Source organism: Sminthopsis crassicaudata, chromosome 2 (genome assembly GCF_048593235.1).
Source record: "Sminthopsis crassicaudata isolate SCR6 chromosome 2, ASM4859323v1, whole genome shotgun sequence".
Lineage (NCBI taxonomy): Eukaryota > Metazoa > Chordata > Mammalia > Dasyuromorphia > Dasyuridae > Sminthopsis > Sminthopsis crassicaudata.
This window is the reverse complement of record NC_133618.1, coordinates 589,245,058-589,264,265: the sequence shown is the minus strand read 5'-3', so window position 1 is coordinate 589,264,265 and position 19,208 is coordinate 589,245,058. Positions and strand designations below refer to the sequence as shown.

Here is a 19,208-nt window from a genome sequence, read left to right as displayed (position 1 = left end):
ATTGGGGAGAAAGGGAAGAAAATGATAATGGTGGTAGACAATCAGTGCTTGTGGTAAACAATCAGTGCTATAGGAAAGGGAGAATGGAAAGATCAGTGTGGATTAGATAATATGATAGGACTTGTCTAATACCTGAAGTACTAAGTAGATAGACAAGAGGGCCAAGCCTACTTCCACATAGGAAGAACATAGAGACTAAGGCACAAGAGCCAAAAAAACGCACCTAATGTCTTCAGGAGATCATTCAGTGAAACTGAAGAATTCAAATGAGGAGCATCATTGACTGCTCCCTAAAAGAAAATCTATAATTCTTTCCCAAACATTATAAAAAGAATGAAAGTTAATGCATTTATTAAGCATCTGCTATGGACCAGACATTGTGCTAGATGGAAAAGGTATGAAATCTTTTAAAAATCTTTCCAGGAAAGCAAAGAATAAGGGCTTGATTTTGGATTCCTCCTCAAGTATTAAACAATCACTAAGAATTTATAAAGTGCCTATTATTTTCCAAGTACTGGAAAATAGGCAATGGAGAGAACAATGACAAAAATGAAAAGTCTCTGCATACAAGGAGCTTATAGTCTATTGTATGAGACAACAAGTATATACATAAATATAAGCAAAAAAAATGCAAATTCATTCAACGTAATGTAAGAAGAAGACCTAACAGCTCATGAGAGGTAAAGGTGGGAGAGAGGTAAAAACAGATGTTTAAAAAAAAAAATCATGGAAAGAAAGACATTCCAAGTTGAGTTTTGAAAGAAACATAGGCTCTCAGAAGAGATTGAAGACAAGTCAGAGTCAAATTTTGAAAGGCTTTAAATATCAAATAAATATCTGTATTTGGCAGGTAAAAAGGAGCACTAGAATGTATTGAATAAGAGAACAACATGAATACATGCCTGAATATGGATTCTTCATATTTTACATACATGGCATAAGCAACTCTAAAAACAAAACAAAATCACACTCTTCCAAAAAACAAACTCAAGTTTTGTTACGGTGGATCAAATTTTTCTGTGTATTTCTGCATATACAAACATAGCCATGTCTAATTCTTAAGCCAGAATTCTTTTCAATATAATTGGGGTAACTCAAAGGAAGAACAACTCAAAGGATTGAGAGCTACAGATGTACTCTGGACTGAACCCCAAGGTTCCCGATCCTCACATAATATCCTTGAAAAAGGAGCAATGACCACTTCTTCAAGTGCCTGGTTTCCAGCAAAGACAGATTAGTCATTTATTCCTACAAAAATTACCTGATATCCCTGGATGCCTCAAGGCAACTTGAGAGATCTCCTGATTTGCTTCATTATGTGAAGAAAGAAAAAGGGCTCTCTCAAATATTACCCACAACATCTGAACTGAGGACAGGGATAAAAAGCAGAGTAAACAGCGCTTGGAAAAGAGAAAAAGAAACAAGACTATGGTGCTAAAGGGTCTGAACTCCTAAAGGATTATGGGCTTTTTCCTAAATGGCTCAATTACTATTACTTTAAAAACACACATATGCGCGCGCGCGCGCGCGCGCGCACACACACACACACACAAGAATAACGTTTCCAGTCTGATAGATGGGCTTTTATACCTTCCATAGAAAGTGTCTTCCTCCATAATCTACATATATGTGTGATGGGTATGTATGTATGTATGTATTCCTCTGTTTGAATATATGTATATACATGTATTTACACCATTTTTAGCATAATGATAATTACATAATACAATGAAAGCCACATGCATTGCTCAAATAATGAAAAACAGAACATAAGAGGATACCTTTTAATCAGGATCAACTTTATTACAAAATATTTTAAAAGGTAAAGGATTCAGAGAATTTCCCAGTTCTTTAAAGAAACTAAGTTTTCAGAATTTGCATTCAAAAGTTACCCTATACAAGATGTCTACACAAAATTAGGTTGTTTAAAGGCCTTTTCTTCAGTCTAAAGACTTGTCAAAAGTAGGGAAATAAGACCATCACTTTCCGCAGATTTCTTCCACTGCTCAATCTATAATGTGATAACATAAAACCAGGGACTTTCAAGAACTTCATTACCCAGTTTATTTTTGAAATATGTCAAGGGATAGCATTCACTACCATCAAAGAGAGCAAATTAAGTTCCCAAATCAGGAAAGGAAGAAAAAAATGGAATTTGAATAATATAATTACCGGAGGATGGAAAGAGAAGAAAGAGACTATGAAGGAAAAAGTAGGAGGAGGGGTTGATAGGTAAGGTCTGGCTCATTCCTCTGATGAATCTAGTATCTTAAATAAGTAACCACTGTTTATTAAGTGCTTATTCTATGCCCAGCACTTTGCTAAAATTCTGAGGATACAAATATAAACCAAAACATGGTTTCTACCTTCAAAGAGTTTGCATTGTAATGAAGAAATCCAACATAGAAAAGGGAATTTGTGGGCTAGAGAGAAGGTAAGTGAAAAGGTCAAGGAAAGGAGAGCACAAAGTTTTTAGAAGACTTTAAATTGTAATGAGATTCATTATATTTGTGTAGAGAGATAAATCCAGGACAATATAATATTTGTCTAAACAATCTTCCCCAAACTGAAAGACATTTCAAGAATCTGGCCTTCCACATAGCTATATCCCAGTGACTTGACTCTCTATACCAGCACCAGCCAATTCATCCATTTACCAAGTTCCACCAGTACCAAACTAAAGCTCTCTGGCTCCCTCCTTCTCCCAATGGAATATCTGCATGAGATAAAAAAGTAGTTTTGGGTGAGGATTTTCTTTCCTAACTTTTTTTTTCCCCCGGCGTTGGGAAGGTTTGACGATAGCATGGGGCAAGGATGGATGGAGAATGATAATTATGGGCAAGTAAACAGGTGGAATTTAAGGACCTAGAATCTTAATGACCATTTTAATAGGATACATGTACTGAAATTCTAGTATTAAATCAGCTTAAAGCTGGATTATGTTAAAGAAACATATTACATGCGATTAGTATCAGGCTAACAAAAAAAAGAAATAAAAAAAACCATTCTGTTAAATTAAGAGAGACAGGTAAAAAAAATTTTTTTAAAAGACAACACATTATCCTAATTTGATCATTATAAGATGCATAATAGCCTATAGGCTTTTCCTCCCTTTTTCTTTTTTTAAATGCCACCTACCTGATTAATCTGCTGCCCCCTAAACTTCCATCCCATTTTCTTCATTAAGGTCTGTAGCTTTGAGCTTTGAACATTTTAATTATAAAGGCCCTTTAACACTACACAATGCTTAAACTCTTCCCATCCAAAGCATTCATCAAACCCCAGCACAGGGAAGACCTCCTTGACTGACCCTTGACCTTTCAAGGGTCCTTAAGCACTCAGTTTGGCTGCCCCCTTGGAAGTTGCCATACCACCCTCATTGAGACACTACCCCCACACACATACACACACACATATACCCCACTCGGTACTATTTGTAATTTGGAACTTGGCAAGTAAGAGATTGATTAGGCCCTCAGAGGCCAGCCTTCTTACCTTCCCCAACCCCCAACCACCTTCCCCTACTCTGGGCAGCCTAAAAGGAATGAAAGCTGGCCATTCACATCTCCACCTATTAATCAACAGACTTTGAAAACAAATGGAGCTATTGCTCCGCCCGTTCTCTCAGTTGGGCCCTCCTCTTCAATACTCCCCTATTGCTTTCCCTTTCTGCAGGAGAAAGATGGGACCAGAAAGTGCCTTTATGAGCCCAGCACAATAAAACAAAAGCAGCACAGAGCAGCATTTGTCAGCCTTTTCCCCTCCTCGGGGTAGATGGGGAAGGTCTTCAGTGGTCTTGAATTACCAGGCCCTCCCAGGGACTGAATTCTGCATTAGTAAAGGGCACTATTCACTCCTGGTTTACATTAAAAATGGGTTTATAACTCATCTCCATGCGTTTTCCAGATGCCGTTTATTATGACTGCACAGAGGCCAATGGCGACTAGTAAAACATTAATAGATATTTCAAGTCACTGGAGCCGTGGGGGAGGGCTCCCAAAGCAGGGAGGAGGAGCAGTATCAGAAATGGAACACCATTTCCTACCAGTAGGCAACCTTCCATAACTAACTGGAAGTCAATGGGAAGGATAGGAAAAAAGCATAATCCCTTACTATCCATGCCATTACTCAATAACAACATTCAACTTCCATAGAGCTTCAAGAATAACATCAAGGAAAAGCTTTCACTTACAAAATATTCCCAAGTCACCTGAGGAGAATTTCAACTAAACAATCTTCAAACTCCTCCATGCCCTATCATAATTTTTACTTCTCTACTTTTTTATTAGTGGAGAAAAGAAAGGAGAGAATTCCTAACTGGTTTAAGGTGTGTCTTCCAAAGTTCATCAATATCTCCCCAAAAAAGATTCTCTTCCTTCTCAGAACTTTTAACTTGCTTCCTATTTCGAACCATCAAGTGACAGTGCTCAGTCTTTTCACAGTTTAATGTAGCTCTTTTCTGCCTAAGCCCTTGCCCTAAGCTAACTGCTTATTGTTCCCCAGGACAAGACCTCCATTGATAACTACTGGCTCCCTGTTGAAAATACTAAAAAGGGGGGAAAGGGATGGGGTGGGAATAATAAACAAAAGATAGAAACTAGCACCCCTCCTTTTTTCCATCCCATTCATCTTGCGCACACACACACACACACACACACACACACACACACACACACCCATAAACCCTGTACCCATTTCTAATATACCATCTCTCTTCTGGGACCAGTTTCTCATACATAGAAATTAGGAGGATAGGGGATGGAATTACATGCCAAAAATTCCAACCAAACACACCCAAACTCAGTCTGACATTCTCCTTTAATCATTCTGCTTTCAAAACACACTTACAGCCTGCAGGAGTTATCAATCCCAAAGTCGGAATTGTGATCACCTTTCCCGACTTCAAGGGTACCCAGGATGCTGAGAAGACTGCTCGGTTTCCTGATTCTCTAAATATTCTACTGCTAAGATAAGAAAATACTGAAAGTACATCCAGTTTAGATGGCCACAACAGAAAGCAAATAATCCCCATGACTTTGACCAAATTTTGCCGATTCATCAGTTCTCATGAACCCACGCAGACATTTTTAACATTCTTTCTATGACAGAGTCGATTGGAGGGGGCAGGGAAAAGAGAAATGTGCAGTCAGTTTTTATACAAATTCTCATACTCATACACACCAGCAGAGCTAACAAACTAAGCACTTAGCACTCATATGTATCTTATGTGCATAATATTAATATGCAGACATATATACATGTGCATACATGTATGTATATGGTATGTATGCAAAAACTCCTTCTAGTACCATGTAAAACTGACTGTCAGTGCATCGCTTTAAATGGCCAAAGACTCAAACTTCTCTCAAACATGCTTCTTCCTAAACCTCAGAAGGGTAAGGGAAAACACCACCAAAAACCAATCTCACAATTAACCCACTGCCCAAAGCCGATGAAGACTGAAAAACTCTGAACATACCTCATTCAGGCTAAGCAGGGCTTGCATAGGCTCTTGAACAATTACTTCCTGCTAAGTTCATTAACCATAATTTATTTCTACTCCTTCTCATTTACTTTCCAATAAAAAAGAAAGCATCCTATTGTGTCATTCCCAGCTAACCTTTAGGGCCCTTACAACTTGCTGCCTTTGCCTGAGTAAGCCAGTTAGTGGCCTGAATGACTCTTGGCTTGTCCTGGTCCTGCCCGGTTTTTGGCTCTGGAGGAGCATACTCCAGCATCCCAATGCTTTAAATATGGAGTGAGTCTTGGGGGAGGATTGTCAAAAAGAGGAAAAGGACTTTATTCTCCCACCATTCTTTTCAATGCCTTACCACAAGTTTCACTAACTAAATTCCGACTGAGCACAGTAGTCATTTTCATTTCTAAATAGTGTAAAGAATTAGAAATCTCATTCCCACTGGGAAAATATTTCTCAGTAACTTTGAGATTTTTTAATTAAGGGATGACAATTAATTGTACTTGTCTTGGGTTATGGAAACACTGGAAGGAGGGCACACACAGCTCCCTCTAAAAAAATTGGATATCTTTAAAATAGAGCAGGGAATCAATTCAACCAATTCAAGAAACCTAATGAAAGATATATATATATATATATATAGATAGATAGATAGATATATTTTTTTAAACTTTTCAAAGGCAAGTCCTTTAAAAAAGAGAAAAGCAAAAAAAAAAAAAAAAAAATCCCCCACCAAAAAAATAATGGTTTCAATAAAATATATAATCTAAAATTAAAAGACATTTCATCTTTCTGATTTGGGATGGGATGGAAAAAGTGACACTCACAATATCTGATATTTTTTATTCTACCTCATCTCAATTAGAATAAATTGCCAATGTATTACCAGCATTGTTGAGATGACTAAGTCTTTTCCTCCAGTATCACTAGTGTCCAATAATGGGTCAAAATAATAGCTTTACCCTAGAGGCTGGTAAAAATTGATAAAACAATTATTTTGTAGAAGTCCTATCATATATCATGTGAATTTTCTCACCTATAAAAGGACAGAGCAACTTACTGAGAGAGAGGAAGTAGAGATGATAAGGTGGGGTAAGGAGAAGAAATTGCTTTTTATGTATGTATTAGTCACCAATATTAGCATGGGGATGAGAAGGAATGGGATGGGGAGAGGAGGAGGGAAGGAAGGAGGGAAGGAAGGAGGGAAGGAGGGAGGGAGGGAAGGAGGGAAGGAGGGAAGGAGGGAGGGAGGGAGGGAGGGAGGGAGGGAGGAAGGAAGGAAGGAAGGAAGGAAGGAAGGAAGGAAGGAAGGAAGGAAGGAAGGAAGGAAGGAAGGAAGGAAGGAAGGAAGGAAGGAAGGAAGGAAGGAAGGAAGGAAGGAAGGAAGGAAGGAAGGAAGGAAGGAAGGAAGGAAGGAAGGAAGGAAGGAAGGAAGGAAGGAAGGAAGGAAGGAAGGAAGGAAGGAAGGAAGGAAGGAAGGAAGGAAGGAAGGAAGGAAGGAAGGAAGGAAGGAAGGAAGGAAGGAAGGAAGGAAGGAAGGAAACAATTCCATTGTGTGTTTGGAGCCACTAAATAATGAAACTACATTGGAAAAACAATCTTTCTCCCTCACTGTAATGTAAGCAAACACATGAAAATGATGCAAGCAAATAGTAAATTAAAGTTAGTTCCGTTTTAAAATATACAAATACACACAAATATAGAAAAGAATATTACAAATATTTGCAGAAGTGTGCAATCTGGAGGACATGTAAGGATTTCAACACATTCCAAAATACTACCCAAGGAAAGAACTTTATGACACCCATCAGCCAGGGACCCTTCTTTCCCCGCCCCTCCCAATATACAAAGGGGAGGTTTCCCTAAGTATACAGTGTTGCAAATTCTGCTGAATTTAGAAAATGTATATGTAGAAGCATGTTGTGACAGAACAAAGATTGTAATATCTGTATCGTTTTAGAATCAGGAATTTACCCTTTCAAGTAGCTCCTTTCCATATAACTAACTCATAATAGAAACAGAATAATTCATTTCAACAACACAATTAAAAACAAACTAAGCAAGTCATTTAACAGACAAATGTAAAGGCCTGAAATAATCCAAAATCCTTAAAAGGAGAAACTTAGGAAACATTGTCTCAACATATTTGTGATCTCTCTCACACAATTTAGGATTCATACATGATCAGTTTCATTGGATACTTCATGCTGTCAAGAAAAAATATCAAGACACTTTTTTGGTCATTCCTTTACGGTTGAATAGAGGATTATACTCTCACATTTAAATAGTAGAGCAAACCATTAAAAGCCACAGAATTGAAAGAACATGCCCACACCCCTCAAACAGCCCTATTTCATACCAGTTTGAAGATATGATCGATGTAAACATTTTGATCATTGACAGGATTCCCACACATTGAAAACAATTAAGCAAATGCCTCTGGCTTCAAAGGGACAACAACCTAAAAGCCTGGCCAGCCAAGTGGTTGGTCACTGCAGTTGGAAAGGACAGTGTAATTTCTCCCAAAGCAGAAGTGGGATTGCAAAGAAGGGCTTTTTTCCCTAATCATTAACAGCACAATGGGCTGTCATCAGCTTCTTCCTCAGGTTTCTAAAACAAATCACACATTCTGTATTTTATGAATTGAGAGAGCATGAACACCAGAAGCAAGACTGAACCACTAAAAGCCTGCATCTAAATTTGGAGCTTTAAAATAAACACAATTAAAGATAGAATAACAGAAAGCTAGCATAAAATATGAACAAGCAGACACAGTTTACACAAATCCTACTACCGGAAAAGCTACTTGCTTGGAAATACGCAAGTTTAGAAAGCAAGCTATCTGTGAAGAAGTGTCATTTTTGTGTCTGCTCCATGCCGCCTGCCTGCCCCCCCCCCCCCCAAGCCCTATATACCTCCAGCCCACACTGGTTGGGGAAAAAAGAGGAAAAAATTCAGCTTTATAGAAAGCCCAAACAAAAATACCCACTTTTGGAGTGGAGCTCGGCTTTATTTGGGAAGATAAACCAAGTAGATTCACATTGTGGTAGAAATATAAGTACTGGGACTTAAGACAAGCTTTTTAAAAATAGAAGAGAAAGAAAGGAAAAAGTGTTCCCCTCAAAGTGTACTGTCAAATATACAGAGCATAAGGTCACAGCTTGAGATGACCGCTTTGTCCTTTCTTTCCCCTTTTTTGGGGGGAGAAGAGGAAAAGGGGGGCTTACATCCACAAGAATATCAACAAAAAGTCACAGGGAAGTTCAATGGTCAGGACTGAAAAGGGTGTTCAGACCCACAGATTCTCTCTTTTTCTCTCACACCACACACACACACACACACACACACACACACACACACACAATGCTACTCAGCGCTACTCACCCAGCAATTCAAATTGAGGTGCCAACAGCCCAACTGCTGGAATAGAGAGAACCCAGAAGCTACTGCAGCTCCTTTCCCACTCAAATCTTCCATCCCCACTAAAATTGCATCCCTCGGGTACATAACAGCTTTGGCTTTCCTTCCCTTTGCCTCAAAAACTTTCGCTGCACCTTCAAGATGCGGATTGTGCCAGTTTTAGTTTTTTGGTTTTTTTTTTTAACTTTTCCTTTTTGTCTATTATTTTTCTTAAAGCTTTTCTCACCTTTTTTTCCCTCCCGCCTTCCCCTCCCTTCCCACCTTTCACTTAAAGTACTGAAAAAAGCATCTTGAAAGATCAAGATGTCTCCAATTTTGGGGCCTGGTATATTCTGAATGCTCAAAATCCACTGTCATGTTGCCTAGAAAAGAAAAGTGTTTTAGTCTTTTCTTTTTCCTTTTCCCTAAAGTATAGCCAAGGTTTGCTGGTTGCAGCAAAAACGAGTGGAGAGAAGCCTCCTCTGGCTCCCTAATCTTTACCACTTTGGGAGCCTTTGAGGGGGAACAGGCCTATTTTTTCCTGCCTGCTCAGGGCACCCAGGAAAAGTCCCCCCTCCCTCACTCTCCTGTTACCTTGGGCAGCAGTGACAGTGCTACCGAAGCACAGCTACTACCTAAGAGTAGGCAGGTGATACTGGCCAGCCATAAGGGAGCATGATCAACTAAGTGTACCAAGTAGTCATTTTATCAGGAAGAGTGTCAGGTCTCGCAAAACAAATATCTTGGGAAAGAGCCGCTAGGGAACAAATGGGGTGGGGGAAGGGTATATTTTCTTGTCACCCTGACATAGAAGGGACACTTTGCAGGGCCTGACTTAGCTCTGGTTCTCCCTTACTAAACACCCATTGCCTTAACGGTTTTTAACTGACCTCCCTGACTAAGCTTTAACGGTTTTTAACTGACCTCTCTGGAAAAGACACAACCAGAAGAGTTTGAGTCTTCTGTGTTCACTGGAATTCCAACAGCCAGAGTACCTGATCACTTTTCAACAGCTATTGTATTTTGCAAGTTTTCTCAGGGACACACACACCAAAAAAAAGTGGGAGAAGGGTGCACAGGCCATCCGAGAATCCTATCAACCCAACTTACTGCTTCCTACTCCTTAGAAATGACACACGGATAAATTTTTTACTTAATTTGAGCTGGCTAGTTCAGGCAACACACAAGAAATATAGCGTCAATTCTCTTTTACAAGGTAGGAGAGCTAATGATAGGATAAAAGTGGTTGTCATCCTAAGTCCTCCTAACCCTACTCCCAATGCTATAAAAAGTGTTAGGAATCCGTGGTCCCCTCCCCCACTCCATCAAAAAAAAGGGGGGGTGCTTTATACAGGTAGATTATACAGGCATGAAAATACCACTGCCACACAGGATTTGCACCTATTTTGCTAGAAGCAATAGCAATTGCAAAGATTTATTTTCTTCTGGCTGCCACTACCACTGACACAAGGAAGATGTTTTTAATTTGGAAAACTGACTGCTATACTCCTTATCTCCAAACACACAGAATTGTTTACATGACATATGCTTTTAAACAATCTCTTAATATACCAAACAAGTTAATAACCTCTTCCTCCCCAACACACAGACACACACATATACAAAACACACACACATACATGCCAAAACAAAAAAAGGTTGGGAAAGGTTTAAGGATAATAATAAATGAGGGAATTCTTCATCCTCTTTATTAAAAAACAAAAAAACAAAAAACAAAACAAAAAAAAAAAAAAAACCCTCCCCTCTCTCCCCTTTCTCTGTACTTATCTGGCCTTCCTGTGTAAGTGTCACGCAGCAATCTTTAAGGCCCTTAATACCAAAACAAAACCCTGCTATTTCCCCTTACATGGTAGTAACAAAAGCAATGAGACTCCGGCTTGACAAGTAAAAAGCCCCAACAACACGGCAGCTAATTGCCTTCCCTCCCTCTATTCACAAGGACCACCACACTGCATCGCCTGCCTTTGTCACCCGGGCAATTTCTTAAGTAAACTGCAAGTTCTCTCCCTGGTGATGGACAGTTCCCAATCATTTAGTAACAATAACTTATAAAGTGCAGTAACTCTAGGACTAGGACTAAGAATTTATTTTTTTTTTGGCTTTTTCAAAAGACAGGCTAGATGGAGACCACAAGATGAGTCAACACCAAGGGGGGAAAAAAGTGACGAAGATGAAAAAAGCAGTTGATTAATCTCTGATTTTTTTCCAACTCACTCCTCCCAGGAAACTAAAGGCACTTGATAACTAGCCTATCCTTTTAGTTCAAATTACGCCACTACAACTTCTCCAAAGCCAAAGGAAAAAGAAAAAAAGTATTGCTAATTAGGTTCTGCCAAACTGTGTGTGTGTGTGTGTGTATTTTTATTTTTAAAACGGAACCATCAGCAGTTGCAAGGTCTCCCCAAAATAGATCCAATAACTTCTCTTCCCTTTTAGAATGAAATTGCAATCCATCACTGAAGAGGAGGGGGGTGTGGGAGAGATCATGGAGGGGGTGAAGGAGGAAGGCTGGGAAGAACAAACTAGAACTTTGGTTTTCCATCACATATTCCCTAATCCGGAACACCACCGTTCCCCTTACCCCCTCCCTTCAAGTTTGATGTCGAATGTTTGGGGAGCTTGATTGTTTGCTTGTTTTTTATTGTTGTGGGAGAAAAGGGGACCACGGAAATGGGGATATAATATGTGATCAAGAGAAAACACGACTGTTTCACTAAAAACTTTGGGAATGGGAAGGGATGTGAAGGAAGACTCCGTTCCTGCAGCCCTGTGGGGGATATTAACCCAAAGCCCACACGATCTTCATCTCTAAATTATAAATCATAAAAGCCCATTTCCCGAAGTTTCTAAATCAAAAGGTACTTGGATAGAATTTTTGTGAAAAGCAAAAACAACGCAAGCCCGACCTCCGTCCCACCGGGCCCCTCAGCAGTTAGAAGTGCATCCCTCTCGTAAGTTACTGAAAACTGCCCGAGAACATTCCGCAGCCCAAGCCACCAGCATGCAAAGGAAATTAACAGACAACCGAAGTGGGAGAAGTGGACAGGAAGCACACGCAAAGGATGCTATTGTCAGCTGAGAAGGGTAGCTTACCATTTACAACGGTTTTAATCGGGCTCCTTCACGCTGCCTGGTTTCAAGCATGCTGCCGTTGGGTATCTTACCGTACTTACAGGGATGTGCAATCACATTGGTGCTGGGCTGCTCCACCGGAGGGCAGCACCCACCCTACACCATTCACAAGTGAGCTGATAAACCCAGCAGCCAGACACACAACAGCAGCTCTTCAGCCAAGATGCTCAAGTACAGTTCCATTCATAGAATTATCTCGCTTGATAGGGAAGAACACAATAACTGCAACCCCCCCCCATTCAATAACAATCCACCCAAGGGGGGAGGACAGGGGGGGGAGAGAAGCTCTTTTCCCAACCCCCCGAATTCAGTCAAAAGAACAAAGACTGATATTTTGTTTGCCGACTTGGCAAACATAAAGGCAATTTCAATACTCCAAAGAAGTTCACCTAAGTTGGTGAAAGTAGTGCTTTGCAGTTCTGCAGTGAAATTAAGCTTTAATAGCTATTTGATGCTACTCAGAGAAGGGGGAGAAAGTATCTGAATTTGGAATAAAGTTAGAGGACGACTCCGCTCTAAGTTTTTGGTTTTGTTTTGGTTTTTTTCCTTCCTTTCTTGCCAGCCAGAACTGCCCTCGGAAATCCTGGACAATCTCCACAGCTTAGTTATTAATCTTGTTGAATTATTATTAGTTTTAAGGAAAAAACAAAAACAGACTGTAAAAAAAGCCCCCAATATGGAAAAAAAAATCAGAATCATTTAACTGTATAAAAAATTGTCCTAGCTAAGTTAAAAAAAAAAAAACCCACAGAAACTTGTGGATGTGTTCCTTTAAAGCAAATGGTCCTAACACATATTAAACCACCGCTGCGAGTCTTCTAAGCATAGTAGGAAAAAATGACTATTGATCTTCAAATAGCGATAATTGAAAAGATCAAAAAGATTAAACAAAATCAAGAATGTGCTGACTTACCATGCTATGCTTTTTTTGTTGCAACTTTGTAGAAATTTCACTCAAAGAAACTGCATCAGAGGTGTCAAATTTTTTAGCGGACTGTGATCGTATTATTTCCGCAGCCCTGCCTTCCAATGCTTCAGAACTTTTTCCCCTTTCTCTTTTTTGTTTGTGGTACCTAGCTTTTTGCTATAGACTTTAAAAGCCTTCAGCTCAGCAAACCAGCACAAATTATCTTGCCACCTTGCACAGCTCTGATGCTTTGGCCGCTAACTTTGGAAGGCCCTTTACTACCGCATCAAAATTAGCATTGTCAAAGCAGTTAATGAATATTAATATTGTATTTGTCATTGGAGCCGGCCCGTTGCTGAACTCCGAGTCATCCATCAGGGACAAGATTAAGAACACAATTATTTCTGACTGACAGGGACCAAATCTGCTAGAATTTTTTTTTAAACAATTCGGGGGGAAAAAAACCCACAATATCATCATCTTAAGGTGTCTCCCAAGAGACTGGGAACCATAATGAAGTAGAGATCATTATGTATGAAGGCAAAGGGAAAAAAAAAAGATGTACTATTCAAGCTATTTAGTTATGGTGTGGTTAGAAATTTTTTTTTTTTTTAATGCAGATGGCATATCTTTTTCGACAGCTGTCCAGATTTTATTCATAGTGTTCTAAGAGAAAAGACTTTTTCTGAAATCTTTCTCCTTTAAAAAAAAAAAAGTGAAGAAGAAGAAGAACAGAGAAGGAGCAATTCGTCCCATCTGGGATAATTTTCCATGTCTTCACTTTCACTGTCGGCAGCACGGTAAATAATTCCTACACAAATTTGACAAGAAACACCTTCATCAGCTACAGCTCCTTCCACCCCTATTCCCCAGATTCCAAGCACTGTCTCTCTCACTTTATTCAGGACGAACCATTACATTTACACAAACTCTTAAATTCCCTTTAACAGTGACATCTTTCTGTAATAAACACAGAGGCAACAGCATAATCTTAAAAACACACCCACATACAAGCAGCAGATAGCAAGTCCCCTGAAAAAAACAGAGTACCTATCACAATATTAGGAGCTAAGATTTTTTAATTTCAGATATAACCAGTCTAAATATATGTTGCTTTCAGTTGTGTTCTTAAAAAAAATTAAACACACTATATTAGATCCAAAAGGAGAAACTGGCTGGATAACAGAAATATATGCGAGAAATTATTAAAGCCTGGTCCTTGTCTTTTCGAAACAGGATGAATAAAAGGAATGAAGTCCAAAAGCTTGAGGCTTACCTGATAGAACCAATTTATTTGAAATCACCAAGTTCATTTCAACACATATATGTCACCTACATCTACATTAGGTACAACTACAAAAAGATAAATATCTAGATAAATAGAGATATATCTGGCTGTAGTCATTTCTTGGACCTTTTTGAAATGACTTGCTTTCCTGTCTTGTTTCATATCAATTGTCTTCGAGATGATTTTTCTCCCTCTCTTCCCCCCCCTTCATATTTTAAATGTGGTAAAAGGGGAGAAATAAAAGGGATAAAATGGCAGATGTGATGGTTAATCTACCCAATGAATCGCGGGGGTCTAGCTAAAGCCGTAATGGCCACTGCGCTAATCTACAACACCCACTGACCACCCCACCACTGGCCTTCTAATACCATTATCAACCCTTAGATGAACATTCTAAATTAGAGTTTTGTTCGAAAAGGGTGTGAATCTGACCTCGGGTGTTAGGGAGCCGCTGCTGTACATACACAGATGGCAAAGTTCTTGTGAAGACACTACCTCTTTCTGGGCACCCCCCCCTTCAATAAAAGGCTTCTACTTGATGTTTCTCAAGATTAGCATCATTTTGTTGAACTACTATTTTCCCCACCCACACATTCCCCAATCACCTCCTGCCACAAGCACCAAAACTGCCAACCACTATCATCACACCATTGTATATCCTTATCTGTCATAAGGACCTAAGCAACAGACACAACAAAGATTCCTTCTAAACAAACAAATTTTTTAAAAATGATACTTTGCCCTTTAACCCAACTTTATATACTCTCTCAACACACACACACACACACACACACATACACAGAGAGAGAGAGAGAGAGAGAGAGAGAGAGAGAGAGAGAGAGAGAGAGAGAGAAAATGAATGAGAAAGAGAATTTACCACTGTTGATTTTCTTATGTCCAAGAAAACTTTGGGGGAATTATAAAAAGACATCACTTGTAATATCAAAAAGGAGGGTACAAATTCACTTAGGGCAGAAGAGAGATAGTACCCAGAAACTAGGGACTCTCAACCTTTTCACTTATGTGTACGAGCTGTGGAGAGAGAGAGAGAGAGAGAGAGAGAGAGAGAGAGAGAGAGAGAGAGAGAGAGAGAGAGAGAGAGAGAGAGAGAAGAGAGAGAGAGAAGAGAGAGAGAGAGAGAGAGAAGAGAGAGAGAGAGAGAGAGAGAGAGAGAGAGAGAGAGAGAGAAGAGAGAGAGAGAGAAGAGAGAGAGAGAAGAGAGAGAGAGAGAGAAGAGAGGGTACGGGGAAGTATGTTCTGAGACTTGAGTTTTTGGGAGACAGTTTTTTCCTTTCATTATTTTATTAGAATATAAAAAACCTAACTCCTAATATATTCTCATCACATGGATTATTTAAAAGAACATTTATGATTCCACAGAATTTAAAAATACAAATAAAGTAGGAAAAAAAATCCCTGTCAGTGCCAACGTTGAACAGGAAGGAAGAGAGGGAAGGAGGGAAGGAGGGAAGGAGGGAAGGGAGGGAGGGAGGGAGGGAGGGAGGGAGGGAGGGAGGAAGGAAGAAAGGAAGGAAGGAAGGAAGGAAGGAAGGAAGGAAGGAAGGAAGGAAGGAAGGAAGGAAGGAAGGAAGGAAGGAAGGAAGGAAGGAAGGAAGGAAGGAAGGAAGGAAGGAAGGAAGGAAGGAAGGAAGGGGAAGGGAAGGGAAGGAAGGAAAGGAAGGGAAGGAAGGAAGGAAGGGAAGGAAAGGAAGGAAAGGAAGGAAAGGAAGGAAGGAGCGAGCTTCAGTGATCCTTTACAAGAGAGACTGTTGAGGGGGAGTGTTGACTATTTTTTCTTTTTGTTGTTGTTGCTTATATTTGTTGTCTTATGACACTGAGTATCCCATTAATATAAGATATAAAATCTTCCATATATAGCAAAAATCCTGAGACTATTGAAACACCAAATACCTTCCTTCTATATTAAATTAAAGTTTATTAATATAAGGACTTCTTGTCTCTTTATTCTACACTTTTCTGATTTCAGTTCGGACAGGACTTTCCATTTGACTGTTATACATCATTGTGGACCTCTTTATCATAGTTGTTAATGGGCTGCTTCTCTCTCTCTCTCTCTCTCTCTCTCTCTCTCTCTCTCTCTCTCTCTCTCTCTCTCTCTCTCTGCTTCCCCAGCACGACCGCATCAGCACTAGTATCAAATTAACTCTCCGACTTTGAAACTTATTGATCTGCTATTAAGACACCAGTGAACTTGATGAAATGAGTGCTGTAGGTTCAGTCATGACTTCAAAGTCTAGCACAGCCACATAAAACAAGCGCCTTTGATCCTAACTCCGATCTGCTGAGGGTTTAAAGCCAGTTCTCCCTAAGCTGCCCTTCACACTCATCATGTCTGATGTCTTACCAACTAGTGACTTGATAATGTTAATAATGCAAATTTTAGCAAATGATTTTTACAATGGCAAAATTAATTATGGGAATTTAGGCTTCTTTCAGTTAAAGTACCCTCCCCTCTAAAAAATAATGGGAACAATTAGAACCATAGAGGGAAACTATATGCCCAGATTGCATCTCCAACTTAAGACCCTTGTGATTTCCACTCCTTCAGCACTCTTTTTTGCTGCTAAAACTGAAATGATTTATTGCAAATTAACTATCAAATGGCTTCAGATGAGTAGTAAGAATTTTTTTCATTTGGTTCTATTCCATACTAGTTAGATATTATTGGACAGAAACAGCTTCCTCTTTAATTATCTTTCTAGCATTTTCACACCACCACAAATTTCTTTTTATTTAGTTCCTTTTTCATTGTACTTCATCAAATTTTCAGAATCACATATTCTTCATCACTAAATATGTAATTGTGAATTAATATAGAAGTATACTTGTAAAATAATCAGCTAGTTTTGATTTTTAATATGAAATCAGAGTGTACAATCTAGCAACTGCTAAAATCTATATAACCTGATAAAATTTAAAAAACAAAAACATGTTTTATTTTAAAATCATATTTATAAACTCTTTATATAATTAGAAAAATGGCTTACATTTGTAATTCATTTGTCTAAAACCACTGTAAAAATTACTTTTTTTTTCCCCTTTGAAAAAGGGAGCTCCTAATTATGGAATTAATTGACATAAGTTTTTAACAAAATTCATTCCTAAATTTGAACTTTGAAATTACCATTAAAATTTTGTAACTTTTAAGAAAATATAGAAAAAAATAAAACTTTTTTTTTTAAATACTCCAATGATCTGATGAGCAATCCCATTTGGAGAACTTATATTTTCCCTTTTTTACATAGTTGGGTTTTGGCAGAAGAATACTAATAGTTTGAATTGAAATTGGATGACATCAAAGAAAAATTTTATATCTCTTTTGATTTGCAGTTTTATTATATTGTTTTATTATTACTGTTCTGAATCATTCCACAAATAAAAAAAAGAAATTCTCTCAGTGGATCTCTATTCCAACCCATTTCAATTCTGATATTTAAAATATGGCGGTAATGTAGCATTCCCTACCCCCCACTCTTCTGTCCATCCATTTCTTCCCCCCCAAAAAAAAAAACCTTTTAAAAACCTATACTTTTAATAAATGCCTTCAAATCAGAATTTTTTTGATAGTCTAATCAATGTATTTTCCCAATTTTACTTTTAACAATCAAATTTAGGTGGCATTATGTATTGTGTTTGTGCTTTTCCCCTTGAATGTTGATACTCACTTAACCTACTTGCAAATTCTAAAGAAGTCAACACTTGATTGTGATAACGTTCAAAAGAATTTCCTCTGCCACTAGCACAGGAAAAAAAAACTTTCACCAATTAGTGCAGGAAAAAAGGAGGGAAAAGGCACAGTGCTGGCGCTCAAAGAGCCAGGCCTTGCGGCAAATCTGTCATGTCGAGAGGATTGATCAACAGGACGGCGATTTCTAATGGCATGTTGTCATGAAGAGTCAGCCACAGGGAGCCACCTGCTTTGCTCCTCATAGACAGCTAGGGAAAGGAAGGAAGGAAGAAGGGTGAGAGGGGAGGGGGAAGAGCGGGATGGCTTTCCACATCTTCCCCCACCAGTTCCCTTTTGCTAACAATTTTGGTAAAGGTTTCATGATTTTTCATTCAGTTGAAATATGTCAAGTCTCCGATCATATTACCCTGCCTTTAAGATTACAGTGGGTTGAAAGCTGACTTTTCTCTTAATTCAACCCCCCTTTTCTCCTTTGAGAAAGGGGACTGGGGTATCTATTGCACCCCTTCGCCAACCAAGTATTTCTGAGATCAGAAGACACATTTATTATCATCCAAAATCAACATGGATCATCCTAGCTTAATATAAATGAGACGGGGGGGGGGGGGGGAGAGAGAGAGAGAGAGAGAGAGAGAGAGAGAGAGAGAGAGAGAGAGAGAGAGAAAGAATATATGAATGTAAATGGAATTGCATGGCGCTTTGTCTAGCTGAGGAAGAGTTCAGCAAGGGAACCTTTATATGCTCTAATCTAGTCCACTCTAATCTAATCTACCATCAATGGTAGTGAAAGCTGGAGCTAATAGTTTTTTGTTGTTATCCATTTTTTGTGCTTGATGTAACTCAATATTCCATAACAATCTCAAACTTACCCTTGAAATGGAACGTCTCCTTTTTCAGGGAACCAAGACTGATTATTGTTACTCAGAAGAAAAGGATATCTTCGTTTTTTTTATTCCTACCCCATGACTTGCAGTTACCTTAAATAATGTGATAAAATGTGAATGCAAAGGTACTCTAGAGCAATGGAATGAAAGATATTCAAGCCCTCAAGAGAGATATTTGGGAAAGCCAAAATTAGGAGATAAAACCAAGAGATGGGATTCAGTATATCCAATCCCTAGATGTTGGTTATGGTTTGGTTGACACATACAAAAGATGGCAACACGCACAAAAAGATCTTGCTTAACTCTCCATAGTTCCTTGAAGGGGTTCAAAACATAATTGTGACAATATCATATCTGATAATTTTAACCACACAAATACACTCTCCGCTCCC

General features: G+C 38.9%; 1 protein-coding gene across 23 annotated transcripts in view; it reads right to left on the bottom strand.

Annotated features, from left to right (window-relative positions):
* TCF7L2 (transcription factor 7 like 2) overlaps positions 1–19,208 on the bottom strand; it is a 226,281-nt gene that overhangs the window by 31,508 nt on the left and 175,565 nt on the right. Inside the window, exon 1 of one of the 23 annotated variants that reach the window (XM_074295640.1) lies at positions 8,861–9,129. The exons of the other annotated variants lie outside the window; for them this stretch is intronic. Coding sequence (XP_074151741.1) covers positions 8,861–8,983 — 123 coding nt within the window. The 5' untranslated portion in view covers positions 8,984–9,129. Of the gene's footprint in view, positions 1–8,860; positions 9,130–19,208 lie in introns of those variants that run through there. 23 annotated transcript variants of the gene reach the window in all.